Below are 15,445 nucleotides of genomic sequence, written 5' to 3' on the forward strand. Positions count from 1 at the left end.
GACAGGCAGCTGTAAGCTGCTGCAGGGACTGCTGGAGCAGCGCAACACGTAGCAGGATGACAGGAGTGGCTGAGCAGAAAATGGCCTGTGCAAGACGGACAGAGCGGCTCCTTCTCAGACGCCTGCCTTTCTCTTGACAGGCATCTCACCGTGATCGAGAAGCGGATTGAAGGACTGGAGGCTCTTGAGAAAGAGCGACGCCACCTCCAGCAGCTTGAGGGCCAAGAACAGCAGCAGCAGGGAAAGAGGAGACAACCAGGCAGCCAGAGCAGCTCCAAAAAGCCTGCCAGCAAAGGGAGGCCAGTGAGTAGGAGCCGGGTGGATGCCGGGGGCTGCCTCTGCTGTGCAGCAGTGCGTTGGTAGCCGGGCCTTGGGAGAAGGTGCTGCCATGCACACAGGTGCTCGGGGCTTGCGACAAGTGCTTGGCTGCTGAGGAGGTGGCAACTGGCTGGTGTGCCATGTGTCCTCACCTGAGGGTGGCTGTCAGATCCTGGGTCTGCTCTGCCAGCCCACTGGGTTGTAACCCGTTCCTTGCCTCGCCGGGGACTAGCTCGTCTCCCTCCTTCTATCATTTCTTTTCCCCTGTGCGTCTTGGACATGAGGCACTAGGCCCTTTGTGATGCAAAAGCGTGCCTGGGCACTCTGAGTGGTCCTGTCTGTGCACAGACTCACATTTAGCATGAACCTGTGAGCTGCACTCAATGGGCTTAGCGTCCATGGTGCTGGTTTCACATGCGGGTGAAAACTCTGGTTTTCATCCAAAGACTTCTGCATCCAAAGGTGCAGCACCCCTGAACCTGACAGTGCCGGTGATGGGACATTTGTGAGTTGGTTTTCTCTTCAAGGAGGTCTTTGATCAGCTTAGTGGAGAGCCTGCTGTTGCCCGGTTCTCCTTAGCAGGGTGCCCGTTAAAAGCTGCCTGGCTCCATGCCCTGCAAGAGCCTCTCTGGAAGTGTTTCTGCATAGTGTGGGGTGGTATCTGTGCCAGGGTGAAGGCTTCGGCTCCTTCTGCCATGGCAGTCAAGCTGTCAAGCTGCAAAAGAGCATTTGATGGGAGAGGACAACTTTGGGCTGCTGCCAGGCTCTGTTCTTGACTCGTGACTTCTTCCCCACTTTCCGTGAGGCTGGCAGCCTGCGGTGGACTTTCAGAGCGCCTCCTGTCCCAAGAACACTTCCTGGCTTACAGCCAGGTCATGCAAGGAAAAGGATCGTTTCCTTCTGTGCTCTCAAAACCTGCGTGTGCCAGGTGGCGTACAGAGAAACCAGATTTTTTCAAGCTTGACTGCTAGGGACTTGTCTGGACGTGGGTCTTGGGAGGAAGAGGAAAGCAAATCGAGGTGAAGGAACACACTGACTCATCAGCTGTTCCCCATTTTAGCGTTCCAAGCCTGCCGGACAAAAAGCATCTAAGAGCACACCGCCTAGGCTGCTGAACTATGGTGGCAGAAGACCAGGAGCTTCAAGAGATGGCTGAGGCCATGGTCCAGGAAGTGCTGAAGCGGGTGAAGTGAAGCTGTGCAGGAATTGTTCCTGAATGTTTAACAGAGTTACATGGGACTTTCAGGGACTGCTAGCACTACACAAATCTGGCTTGAGTGCTTGGGCAATTGGAATTAGTTCAGACTTGATTTCTTTTTGAAATAACATGGCTGATTATCATTCCTTATTACAAATAAAAGCAGTCCTAAGTAGTTTGCTTTTAAGGTCAGAAAGTTTTTCTTCTTTTTTCTTGCACGTTTATTTCTTCCATTTCCTGTTACCTCTTGCTTCAGTTCCACAAGGAAATACTGACAGCTTAATAACCATGGTAATAGCAATAATCAAACAGCAGGGCTGCTATTAAAAAAAAAAAAATAAAAATGAGGTGAGGGCAGGAAAAAAAAAATAATCGCTGAAATCCAACATGTAGCCTCAGTTCACATCTATGATAAAGCAGTGGGGAAGTATTGAGCTAATGGTTGTGAGCTGCCAGCACTGCTGCTGCAGAAGATAGCAGGAGGTCTCTCAAAAGACTCATTCCTACCCAAGGATACCGATTCATCACACTAATCCAAACCCCACTTAAGAGAACCCTAATGAAAAATGGGTAAGAAGTTGTACCCGAGCTCCCTGTTTTGTAACCAACTGTGATGAGAGTGTAATACAAACCTCTGAAACCCCGATTTCAGAAACCTGGTGAGATACACCATCATCAGCCACCATGTCTGGGTATAACCACCTCTGCCCCCTTGCCATTCCACGCAGTAATTCTCTGTAGCTTTTTCTGGAGAGCAAACTGCAGCCAACCAACCAGTTAGTTACCGGCCTGGTCTGCCCGTGTTCCAGGCAGGGTCACCTAACACTTTCAGCAGCTCAGGTGCGTACTGTACAAGCCCAGCAGCTGGCCTCCAAGACCCAGAAACTCCACCTGTCTTAATCTCTCCTAAACTTAAAAAGTGATGCTCTCTGCAAGACCCAGTAAGAACAGCACAAGGTTTAAGCTTCCTTGTCCGAGAGTGCCAGCTTTTCCTTCTGAGACCACAAAGCACCGTCTGGATCCAACAGAAACGGGGCTGGTAACCAGCTTGCTGACTGCTAGTGCGCCGATACGGTTCGCTGTCTTCGGGACTGGCCCGGCAGTTTCGTATAGGCTTTGCCACTCCTATCTAGCAGCGCACAGCGGGACCAAACAGCCTAAAACGCCCCGCAAACCACGCTTCAACAGCATTGCACTGAATTCCTGCAACTGGTGGAAGGTATTGAGTGGAACGATAGGAAATATACCATGCAATAGTTCTATTTTTTGTGAGGAACAATAAAAATGCTTAGTCAGCCAGGGCTGATGAATTTTACCGCTTTTGAGGATTTGTGCAAGTGGTTACTGATGGATGATCAATACGCCAGCCGGGCAGGATGCTCAATACTGCAGCTTGCCACATCCCCCAGCAGAAGTTTGGGGAAGTATATGCCCCAGAACACACAAAAGGCAAACTGATTATTCCCCACAGCTCAGCAAGAACCGCAGGCAAACTGCTGTCTTCTGTACCACCTGCACAGCCTGTCACCACGTTCCAGGAGAAATGACCTAGGCTATGCTAAGACTCAGAAATCTCTAGAAGTCCCGTTGATCCACGCGGTACAATAGCTGTGTTACCCTGCTCAGAGACAGCCGGTTACTGACCTGGTGGAACTGATACAGGGCACTGCTCCCCTTTGGCCTTCTCACGCAGAGGATCGCCTTCCCACAGTCTCTGCCCAGATGCTCGGCAGCTTTTTGCTGGGGGTTTCCAGGAAACAAAGCAACCACTAGCAAGTGGCCTAAAGCTCTTCTGACTCCACACACTGCCCACGGACTTGCTTCTCCAAACAACTGAGTTTTACTAGACCCTTTGGACACTGTATATTACCCTTCAATCTAGCCACAACACCACCTCTGACACCTCCTTTGGAATGATTTACTATCCCATTGATCTCGGCCTTCCGAGATAAGCTATTTAATTGTGACTTCCCATCGCTCAGACGGATCCTCGCGTCCTGGATGAAAAAAGCAGCTCACGATCAAAGTGAAAGGACAAAGATGCACTGCGCGAAAAATAAATACTACAATATCGACGGCATGACTGGCTGTTGGCTATTTATAGCCTTACACTAACGTGTTATCTGTTGCAGAATGGCTGTGTGATCATGGCCATGACTCCCTTAAAGATCTTTGTGAAACAAAGTTAGCGTAAGTTAGCTGAAGCAGGCCTTGCAGCTATGCTGAGGCATGCTGATAAGGAAGCTGAGAAAAACACTGACCTTGTGCCTAATGTTGTAAATAACTTTGAGGAATTCGCGTAGACAAGAGAGGAAAAAAAAATATGTAGCTAGCTATCCGCAGAAACCACAAGTAGGAGGACGTATGAAAATGTAACCCTTTAGAGCTTAGCCAATCAGCAGATGACTAGTAGGCATAATTAACTGGAACTGTATATATGACATAATCGCGCCGTAATAAATCGAAGATTGCTCTATCACTCATATTGAGTCGGCTGCGTGCTTCCCCTCGCTCGTCAATGTGGCGCCCGAACAGGGACATCCCTCCATCTTGTGCTCCGTCTGAGGGGCGGCATGCAGATCTTTGTGAAGACCCTGACTGGCAAGACCATCACCCTTGAGGTCGAGCCCAGTGACACCATTGAGAATGTGAAGGCCAAGATCCAGGACAAGGAAGGCATTCCCCCCGACCAGCAGCAGCTGATCTTTGCTGGCAAGAAGCTGGAGTTATCCAGGCCATAACCTGCCCATCTTGGATAAGCTTATTTTTTAAAAAAACTCATGAATAAAAGACAAAGGTTGATATTTGCAAGATAGGAAACCGGATGATCAAGCTTGGGTAGGTCAACCCTTTTTCAACACACATAAGCATAACTTGCTTCGCTTGTCCTCTGTGAGGGGGGAAAAAAGTATATGTGTAATATATAGAAAATATAATTTTCTGTATATACACTGTTTAAGTTTGTAATAGAAAAGGAAGCCCTTGCATTCTTACTAAAGATCTTCTGATATCTGATAAGCCAGGCCCTCCAAATAAGGTGCAGTTTCCAGTAGAATTACATAACGCATTTACAGGAAGTACTGGAGTTATCTTTAATAAGAGATCTCTGAGGCGGGGCCCATTCCACAAAGTCACCTTAGTTTTTCTCGTTCAACAAATGAAACTCAGGACTGCAGGAAGCTGTCCGGGACAAAGAAGTGGAGCTGCTTCTCAGTATTTTCATAATATTAAAGAATCTCTTTTTGTCCAGGCAAGAACATTCTTCCAATACAAATGCAGGCTCATTAACTAAAAGTGATTCTGGTGAAGTCAAGCAAAAAAACACTCCGCTGATGAGGACACCCACTATGCTGCTACCCTGAAACCTAACCTGAATTACAAAACTACCTGTTTAACATTCAGTGGTTCTTTGAAATAGGTATTTGTAAACCACATCACTTTCACTTTATCAAGCAGATCAATTTTCAAATTTATATCCTTAATTTCACAAGTATATAAACCTGCAGCTCATTCATACAGTCTCCTTCGCTTTCACCTCCTTTCAGTAGGCTACGCTCACCTGGAGAAAGCTGTCGTGGGTGCACGCTGAAGCAGTAGGACCAGCACAGCCAGCCAGAGGATCTGTGTGGGCTGCTGCTGAACAGCTCTGGTGTGGCTGCAAGAATTCAAACACAGCTATCAGACTGCCGGAACTTGTGTCTGGTGTGCAGTTCTATTGTTTACTTCGATTAAACATTTCAATAATCACACAGTAAGCGAAATTCCAGAAATTTATTGTTACCTCCCAAGTCATTTTAAGACCAATTTCTTAATCTTAAAAATACTTATTTTAAGATATGTATAGATATATTAAAAATATATATTGTAAAATTGATAAAACACACACATACATGCAGAAACTTCATCATCAGTCTTTTCTGTCTTAATATCACCTTTTTGACTTGGCTGCTTGAGTTTCTTGTCACAATACACCACAAAGTGCATTCACATAGCTGAGCCTAGGTGTTCATACACACATACACACTTGTGACCATGTGAATTTTAAGACTTACAAAGAAAATGAATTATCTTAACCCAGAGTGTGTCATTCCGAAGAATATCATGACTACTCCTGAACTACCACTCACCAGAAAGGTTTTCATATGTAAATGAACCCTACAGGCACAGATGTATGCCAAAGGCGCGATTGGACTTGCACTGTCAGGTGGCACCAATAACTAATGTGTCTCACATGGTCTCCATGACTGATTTTTCATTATTAGACACTCTCAGATAATGAAGCTTCAACGCATTTCTTTCACCCGATTCTACTACTGTCAAAGGTTTTGCAGATAGCCGAAAGTAAACAGAACTAAATCCTTACAATAATTATGGTCTAAGGCTAGTGGGGAAAAAGAGACTTAGACGAGCATATTTTATTTTACTGACTTTTCAATAAGAATCATAATGAAAAACCAGGGAATTTTTTTGTCACGGAAGTTAACAAACAAGTTTGAATACACATAAAAAGAAATCTTTTCAGAAAGTTCTACTTTGATTTCATTTAATGGGACTTCAAAAGTGAAATGGAGAGTCAAGAATAAGATTGAACATACATTCTTCAGTTCTCTCACTTATTAAATACGTATCTTAAGGTTAACTATCACTTTCCAAACAAACTAATCTTGCTGCTGTGCTCTCATGATGAAGGAAACCAGACTTTTTCATGTGGACATATGAAGAAACACGCTTTCAGCATGCTGTATGTTATAATATACAGAAGAAAGGATAGCGGAGAGATTAAGAGATACACAGGCACAGAAGTAAAACCGCTGAGACAGTCCTAGAGCGACAGTGAAAATTAAAAGATTTATCATACTCCAGTGAAATGTCACTTACACTCTCAGAAACGCTAATTAATTCACTGGAGGTTTCAAACGCCTCAGATTCCCTAAGTTTCTGCATTTTAGTTTTGATTACACCTTGCAAAATTTGGTATGTTTTCACCGCATTCTCACACCCACCTCCCACCCCAGAAGATTCTACCTGAGCAACATAGCCAAGTTATCCTTTAAACTTAAAGCAACGAGCGTCACCCAGCGAGAGAGATCTCCATATTCATGTCTAAATCTACGCTGGTCTCCCTCAGCTCCCCTACAGGCAGTACTTCAAAACAGGCACTTCCAGGACACCAGTAATCCTACCCCAAGACAAACTCTAAACCGAGCAACGTGAACCGCGCCCGAGACGCCCCTTTCCTTCCCTTGACTACGGAAGAGGGCTGGGGCCTTAGCTGAGACAGAGACAACTACAATTCATCATGATGAGTTTCAGCCTATGCTCTGTAACCATAGAAACGCAAAGCGGGGACCACCTCCCACCCTAATGAAGCAAGTATTCTGGATGAGGCTTGGAGCAACCTGAACTAATAGAAGGTGTCCCTGCCCACGGCAGGGGGGTGGGAACTTGCTGATCTTTAAGGTCCCTTCCAACCCAAACCATTCTGTGATTCTCAGGACACCTGCTCCTGGGAGAAGACTTAATAGTTAGCAGCTGGTAAGGCAGGCTCCACACTTTGGCCACCACAGTAATCTCTGCATAAGGGGCACAAGGCAAGGAGCACGTGGCAGAAGTTGCCTGTCTCTTAAACATTTAAGTGTGTCTACAAGAAATGCCCAGCTCCTCAGAACCCTTCCTTGACAAAAATGACGTTATGGAAACTAGCGATTATTGCCTGAAATGTTCTCAGCAGAGGTCTCAGAAGAGATGCACAAAAGATGTAATGATTTCACTGTGTAGGATTTCTAAACAGGGACAGATAGCTGTCTTTGTGAAGGTGCGGCTGCCAAAGGAGGAGCAGGCAGAAGGAAAGAATAATAACTGAGCTTTAGTTTGTTCAAGGAAAGGGTCACTGTTCTGAATTTCAGAAGTTTTAGGGAAATTAAACAAACACACCACAAAACAACAACAAACAGACCACCACTCCCCAGAAAATAACCTATCATGTGATTTTTCCAATTCAAGGTAAGGGCAAGGAAAAGAACAGTAATTTGCTTCAACTCCTCTTCTGAAGAATAAAAACACTGAAGTGAGACTGATTTATTTTGTAATCAAGTGATTAAGTGAGACTGACAATTGTGGCAGAAATAATTTCGAAAAAAGAAAGGAGCCAAGACTTTTGTACTTTCTAGTCTTCAGTGCATAAAAAAATACAACATAAAGAAGCTAAGCAAGAAAAAAAAATTAGATACAAAAACAGTACGAGCAGAATGAAATATTCTACACCAGGAGTCCTCAAACTACGACCCGTGGGCCAGATATGGCCCCCCAGGGTCCTCAATCCGCCCCCCCGTATTTACAGAACCCCCACACCACCACCACCCTGCCGGGGGTGGGAGGGGGAAACCAAGCAGCCGCAGATGACTTCCGGCCACCTAATCCGCGCGCCGGCCCCCTGTTTAGAAAGTTTGAGGACCCCTGTTCTACACAATACGTTTGACTGATCTTTAAGGTTTAAAACCTTAACCTGGAAAAACATGAGACCAAGGCCTAGGATACTACTTCTTAACAAGGTCTCAGTGCTTTAATATCATTGTCCAAGTTTTGCTTAATTGAAAAAACAAAAATGAAAGTTAGCCTCACACCGACTAGTTTTGGACAAATGTCTTTCTCCTCGCCCTTTCACCTCAACAGAAAGGCTATCCAGAAAATCACCAGGGGACACGCAAAATCTGGAGGAAGGACACGAATAGCAAACAGAAACTCCTTTTGCTTTAAAGGTCCATCTTCCTTTTAGACTTGACACTTTCTAATTCTCACTTGAGATATACACATGGCAGAGTATTATAGAAAAATATTTGAAAGTCTCACTTTAAAATCTCTTTTTGAAAAGCAAATGCAGAAATTTTTTTCCATACCTGTTGGATAGCAGGTTTGTGAGTACGGCACTGAAGATGCAGAGCTGCTACAATTTGCAATGGATGCGGCAACGCTTTGAGTCCCTTGCTGAAGTGGCAGAAGAGAAGCCACAGGCTGGAGTGTGTACGTGGCTCCCGTTGGAAGCGTCTGGAGTACCGGAAAGGCAGCCCCTTTATCTGGAAAAGCTGGGGAAGCCCCTTGCCCTGGCAGCAACCCAAGTGGTCCCTGCTGGATCCAAGTGGAAGGGACTGGAGTCGGACCTAATCTTTGTGCTGGTGAAGTGCTGGGGGCTCGGCACGAGGTTGCCGTGTAGGAGTAAGGAGGGAAAACACCTTGACCGTAAAGTTGATGAAACTGTCCTCCAGTCAGCAGTCCTGCAGTGGGTACAAAATAAAGCGAAACAAGTGTTAAGGAAAGGAGTTTTCACAGGCAAAGAAAGGCAAAATGAGGAGCCAAGGCTCTACAACATGATTTGGGAAGACTGCCTTTGCTCCAGCATACTTAACCCAGAAAGGAGACTGTACTCTTAGACCCGAGCATGCAGTAACTGCTGTGCGGCACACGAGTGAAGCGCCAACACAGGTGTCTGCGTAGCATTCAACCTCCTTAAACTGGCAGTAACGAGTTACCCATATTTAGAAATGGGCCATACATCGGAAAGTGTAGTAACTTACTAAACCAAACAAAAGCAATTTTGAAAGTACTGTGTGTTAAATCAGACAATACATTTTAAAAAAGGGACATCATAAAGCAAGATTTGACCAAACTCCACTACTGACAGCTCACAAACAGCTAAGGGAAGGGCAATGTCAAAATCCTCCAAAGGACTTTGCAAGTACTTTATGACAAGTCATTTATTTGGTCAAGAAAAAAAATTCAAAGCCAGTTTTTCCTCAGTCAGCTCAACTAGTTCAGTGCAGACTAAAATATGCCAGACTTTGCCATTTTGTTATTTCCTAGATAGTCCTTTTATTCTTCTCTATTATTTTACAGTTTCCTCTCTCAGACAGGTACTGTTTCATGAAATGGTATTTGCTTTTATACCATGACAGCCCAATTTCTGTTTCGGGGCCTTTCTTGAAACACTGACAGTAACACCCCGAACGCCTGCGCTCATTGATTTCTCTAAGAACTACTGCATTTGTGACTCCCCTGCAGGATTGCATTTAGCCATGAGAATTACAAGTTTCAGGATGGTTCACATCAATAGGGTTGATCTAGAAGCCAGGCTTTCTCAGACCTGTAGTTTCCAATTCTCACTCAAAAGGATTTTTTTTTAAAAATAGCCTCACATTTACCTCTGGCACTCCTCTGACGGACGCTAATTCAAGAAATCAGTAACATACAGTCATTATTCTGCAAGTTCACATTTAACCATTAAGAATCACTAAATAAATACCAGCTGACCCTGAAGATTTGCTAAGACTTAACGTATAGGACCGTTTATTTCCTGTTCAGTACTTTCACCATTTATAAACAGAGAAGGAACAGGGGTATGAAAATCCTTTTGTTTATATTTTACCTTTGGATAGGGACATGAAGATTATCTAGTTCTAACACATACACAAGACACCACAGGATGCCAAGTTACCCACCTCCCGTTGCTGTCCAGGAATTGTTCCTGAATGTTTAACACAGCGTTACATGCTGCAAGACACTGGGAACAGACTGACGCTTTGCAAACACAAGTATCTCTTATCTATCAAATTACCTCACATTTACAGCAAAGACGTGTCCCTAAATAGTCAGTACAGAGCGCAACAGTGCATTGTCAGCCTGTCAGAACTTGACTGCATAGAAACCCCAGTGTTTTCCTTGTTCGTCTTTCTAGAAAATGAGACTCCTAGAGCAAAAACTCTGAAACTGCAGCCATCAAAACAGAGGACAAAAAATGAACAGGTCATCTCTTTCTAATAATTTCCTTTACCAATGGTCTGCATTACATCAAACCACATGTCACTGAAGTCTGCAATGACTCACCTTAGCCTTAACAACGTTAACATCAAGTCATTACTTTAAATGCTTCCTAGCCTCCCTACCGAAATAAGTTCCATCCCTTCTCCGATGCTTCATTTTGTTTTCTTGGTATTGCACGTGCAGTTCCACACACATCACGGAAAACACCACTTGAATTAGATGACAGTTCCTACCCTGACACAGTAACCACGAGCATGGTGATACCCTACTCTGCTCTAAATGCCAGCCGGTGCTGCAGAGAGCAGTACCGTCAACTGCTTCTCCCCTTCCCCTGGTCGCACAGTCCTGCCGCTTCTCCTACACCGCGCCTTACAGTCCTGCCGCTCCTCCTACACCGCGCCTTACAGCTCTGCACCCACGGGGTGCATCACCCGGGTCCAGGAGCCAGCCACAAAAAGGCTGTTGAAGTCTTCTCCGATCGTTGCGCTGAACCAACATGTTGCTGTATCAGCTGCAAGGAAGATGACAGTTAACACGCCACCAAAGGAATGGGAAGCAGGAGTGCTCTTCTGGCAGCAGCCCACAGTTAGAGCAGCCCAAGAGCACTGCAAAGCAAGATATTCACATCTGCCTTACACAGCGCCAGCTACAAAGCTTTCGGGCCGATACAAAACGTGTGGAATAATCCTGAGGGCTCAGACTTGTCTTGGGAAAACTCAGATCCTCTCAAAGAGCGTTAGAAAGAAAGAAAACACGTTCTAGGGCTTTTCAGCAGTATTATTTTCTAATTAGCTCTCACCTACTCATGCAATCCGTTTTAAAAACTGCATAGCTTGTGAATTCTTTTTCAGGAGACAACCGACAAAAATCTTACTACCAGGTCTTGCCTCCTTTGCACAAAACTAACACGATGCTCTAATTATCACTTCACATGACTCACTGTTTCGCACACAATTAATGACAGCTTATTAAGCACCCCTACTGATGGGCATCCTTACCGACGGGCAAGAAGCGGTAACGTTCATCTGGTAGAGCTGTGCCAGCTCCACAGAGATCGGGCAAGGGTGTTCTTAGTGTAGTACGCAATGGAGACTGTACTATAGTCTACAGGCAGCCTGAAATACATGTGAACCATGCTACTCATGCTTACTGGCAGCAGATCTACCTGCATAAACAACGACAGCTTCCCTACACCAGCTGAACTGAGATGCCACCGGCAAGGACAGGTAACCCTTCTCCCTCAGGGGAGTGCTGATTTCCAAATCCCATGCCACCCAGCGCTTCTCAAAAACCCACCAAGGCCCCACACGGCCCACTCCGACTCACCAGGCCTGTTGGCATTGCTGAGCGTCGAGGGCGGAAGCAGCGGTTGCCCGGCCAGTGGCGTGCCAAGCAAGCGCTGGAAGCGGTTGGGTGGGCGGCTGGTCACATCCAGGCCCGCTGCCATCTTCGCCTTGTTGCCTTTCGTCAGGCGCTTCAGGTGGACGAGGAGGTCGTGGCGGTCGCGGCAAAAGTGGGGGCTGCGGAAGCGATGCAGGGGCCCGGTGCCGTTGCCACCGTTGCCTTGTCCACCCTCTGGGCCCGGCCCCAGCACACCGCTCCCCGGCAACACCCCCACCTTGCGGAAGCCATAGAGACTGAGCTGTCGCATGAAGCTGCTGAAGTTCGTGGTCTTGAAGAAACCGGCGGCTGCCGCTGCCCCACGGCCACCCGGCTGCGCGGCGACGGCCGGCCCGGCGCCCAGCAGCTCGCACTCACAGCGCGGCCGGTTGATGACCAGCCCCCGGCCGGAGGCGCCCCAGCGAACGGAGCGGCAGCGCGGGCTGTTGACCAGCCGCCGCAGCCTGGCGGGGAAGGTGTCGGCACTGACGGGGACGGGCTGCTGCGACGCGTCCGTGTCGGTAGGTGGCGCCAACGCCGCGCTCAACCGCCGCCCCGCTCCTCCGCTCCCCCCGCCACGCGCCGAACGGCACGTGCCCCGCCTGCGAGGCGCCGCCCGCCGCGCGCGGCCCCCGGCCCTCAGCCCCGCCGCGGCGCTGGTCCGCGCAGCGCCCCGGTCCCTCGGCACGGCACGGCCGCAGCCCGGCCGCCCCTCAGCTCGCCGGTGCCCTCAGCCCCGCCGCCCCCCTCAGCCCCGCCATCCCCCTCAGCTCCCGCCGTCCATTCAGCTCCCCAAGTCCCCTCAGCCGGGCCATGTCCCTCAGCCATCCCCCTCCGCCCCGCCGGTCCCCTCGGCCACCCCCTCCGCCCCGCCGGTCCCCTCACCCCGCCGGCCCCTCAGCTCCGCTGCCACCAGCATCTCCCCTAGCTTCCGTGAGCGACCGGGCGGCTGAGGCCCGGGGCCGAAAGTTGCCGCTCGGGGCGGCCCCGCCGCCAGCCCGGAGCCGTCCCGGCGGCAGCCTGGAGGTCCTCGAACCACGGCGCGGGCGGGCGCCGGGCCGTGGAAAGCGGCTGCAGGCGGGGCAGAGCGGGGAGCACGCGTTCCGCAGCCCCGCGCCCCGCCACGGCTGCCCGCCGCACCGGGACCGCGCGCGGGAAAGGGGGCGGGGCCGCAGGGCCACGTGACACCTCGCATCCCAGGGAGGGGCGGGGCGGGGGCGGGTTCTGCTGAGCAGCCGGACCTGCCCGGGCCGCTGCGCTGTCGCGGGGTGCGGGCGGCGGGGACGGAGGGGACGGACGGGGGCGCGGGTGGCGGGGACGGAGGGGTCGGGGGGGACAGAGGGGGACGCGGGCAGCGGGGGGCTGGGGAGCTGCTCCATGTGCCGGGGGTGCACCGGGCTGGTGCTTACCCCGCCGGGAGGAATGCTGCCGGCAGAGCAGGTGTTGCAAAGTGTCGGCTTAAAAACCACTGGCAGTTCACAAAAGGAAAAGCAAATTTATGAGGAGCGCAGAGGAACGCGGAACAAATCGGGAATTGTGTCACATTTGCCCTAAACCCCCCCAGACCTGTGCAGCTCTGATCCCCACGCCAGAACAGATCAGGTGGGGTTAAAATGGGGCAGAGAAAATCAGCAGCGAGGGTAAGAGCTAGCTTCAGCGGAAGGAAATACTGAAGAAGGAATCTTCAGAGGGGCGGTTATTGTATAAAAACATAGGTAGTAAAGTTGTAGTTAGTGTAAAGGAGGCAAGCACGACTACTGGAGGTTTTCAAATAGGAGAAATCAAATCAGGTACTTAATCACAGGGAAACCGGGGAACTAATTGCCACAGGATGTTTTGGGTACCACAATGTTACTTGGCTAAGGGAGGGTGTGGGGGTGTGCGTGTGTGTGAAGAAAAGAGAGAGGAAAAAAGAAAAAGAACAAGATTAGCTATATTCACAAAGGCCAGAACTCTTAAGCGGCACCTTTGTCACTGCGAGTGCTTGCACTGAGCGCTGGCACAGCTCTGAGGCGGTGCCTGAGCTGCACTGGTGCAGATCTGCCCTCTCCTCAGCCTTGTGCTGCCAGCTGTGACTGCAGGCAGACTGCAGGAACCAGCAGAACCATCCTTACCGCTGCAGAACAGGAATCTGCTACGAACCAACAGGCAAAGAAGAGCAGGGAGCCGGGGAAGGAAGAGTGCGGTGATCTCTCTCTCTGCTTGCATCTTGCCCACAGGTCACCAGCAGTGGCGGAAGAAAATGACATTCCTCTCTCTTGGCTGCCCTCAAAGCAAGACAGTAGCGAGAAGACTGAGCACCTGTGTGTTTCGTGACCTCAAATACATTATCTTGGAGTTGTCGTAAAATTTCTTAGCAAGAAGGTACAAACCCAAACCTCTTCTTTACCTAAAGTCGTCCTTATTGCTTTGGTTTACAGCACAGCCCCTAACCACCAAGGCAAGTAAAAGCGCAGTAAGTTCCAGAAAGGGGGCAAAATTGAATAAACTGATGGGAAACCGTTCCTATTTTTAAACTGAAAGTAATATCCCTCTGCTCTTCCGCATAGCTGAAGTGAGGAAAATGGTGTTTGGGTGGGGTGGCTAACAGAGTTTCACACTTCAAATTAAACCAGAAGCAGAAATTTTGTCAATGTTGTCATCAAAGCTAAATCCAGCACCACAGAAGGATGTTGCTTTACCCAAGGAATTAACGGCCTGCGATTCTAGTAACCTCATGCTGTCGTCTTCCCAAGAGGCTTTGCATTTTTTTTCCCCTCGGTAATAATTTATTAAGAATTATGTTGCTCAGTGTAAACAGCTAAAACTTAAGTAAAGCATACTGAATGCAAATCTGAAAAATCCAGAAAAATGTCCACTTCACAAAAAATTCTTCTCGGCATTCCTGAGGTTGTCTTTTGCATTACTTCAGTGAAATGAATCTGGGTTTCTCTCCCCCTGTGCAGCGAGAGTGCCAGAAGACCATGACTACCTGATGGTGGGACAGGTGAGGTTTTTAGTGTATCATCCGTAACTCAGGGCAGAGCCAGCAATACGTAGTCCATAACTGAAATGCAGAGCATGATTCCCTAGAACTAACACACAGAAACAGCGGTCCCTTTGGTACCACTGGCCATTCTTGACTTCAGCCACAAGAGCGGATTCATTTGCCACTTCATGGTCAGTGGGTTAAATTTGGTCCTGAGGACTTTAATCGTTACTTTGCTGTCAAAGATTGTTATTAGCCAAAGGTGATGGGAGCTGCAAGAAGAAATAGCTTATTACTAATTTGTGTTATGGACTCAGTGCTTTCCTTCTTTTTCACCCATGAAATTGCTGTTAGCCCACACGCCCCTGCGGCGAATGAAGAGACGGGACACAGCTTGATGCAAGCAAATGTCAATTTATTGTACAGAAGCACGCGTTTTTATACACTTTCAGAAGCTGCGCGTTTGAAACAGATTGGTTCTTGAAGCTAAGCCTTGCATACTAGGCAATCCCCGATTGGTGGTTAACTGCCGTCAATTAACAACAAGGTGTTACCTTTCCTTGGCGCCATCCTTGGCGCCATCTGTCCCCCACTCCCCTGTGCTCTGTAAACATGCCTCATCATGTTAATCGTTGTCTAGACAAGCTCGAGCACATTCCCCTCAGCTAACGGATTGCCACGCATGGTCCTAGTTTCCAGCCCGCTCCGCTCCTGCATCTCCCCCTTCCTGTTGCACAAAAAGAACCTTTGAAACCGAACGAGTAAAA

General features: G+C 48.5%; 1 protein-coding gene across 1 annotated transcript; it reads right to left on the bottom strand.

Moving 5' to 3' along the window:
• Window positions 1-8,173: 8,173 nt before the first annotated feature.
• LOC129737514 (uncharacterized) lies at window positions 8,174-14,428 on the bottom strand. The gene is made up of 5 exons (XM_055728334.1): window positions 14,392-14,428; window positions 12,628-12,781; window positions 11,949-12,174; window positions 11,657-11,850; window positions 8,174-8,787 (listed from the first exon to the last, which is right to left on the bottom strand). Exons 1-5 carry the CDS (start codon window positions 14,426-14,428, stop codon window positions 8,586-8,588), a joined length of 813 nt encoding a protein of 270 aa, XP_055584309.1. The 3' UTR covers window positions 8,174-8,585.
• Window positions 14,429-15,445: the final 1,017 nt, after the last annotated feature.

This window comes from Falco cherrug, chromosome 16, assembly GCF_023634085.1.
Source record: "Falco cherrug isolate bFalChe1 chromosome 16, bFalChe1.pri, whole genome shotgun sequence".
Taxonomy (NCBI): domain Eukaryota; kingdom Metazoa; phylum Chordata; class Aves; order Falconiformes; family Falconidae; genus Falco; species Falco cherrug.

Coding starts and splice junctions, on each gene's coding strand:
- LOC129737514 (XM_055728334.1), bottom strand. CDS start 14,428: ATGAGGTTACTAGAATCGCAGGCCGTTAATTCCTTGG. Junction 12,782..14,391: donor GCAGGCCGTTAATTCCTTGG/GTAAAGCAACAT, acceptor CCCCGCCTGCAG/CCGCTTTCCACGGCCCGGCG. Junction 8,788..11,656: donor CAGCAATGCCAACAGGCCTG/GTGAGTCGGAGT, acceptor TACCCACTGCAG/GACTGCTGACTGGAGGACAG.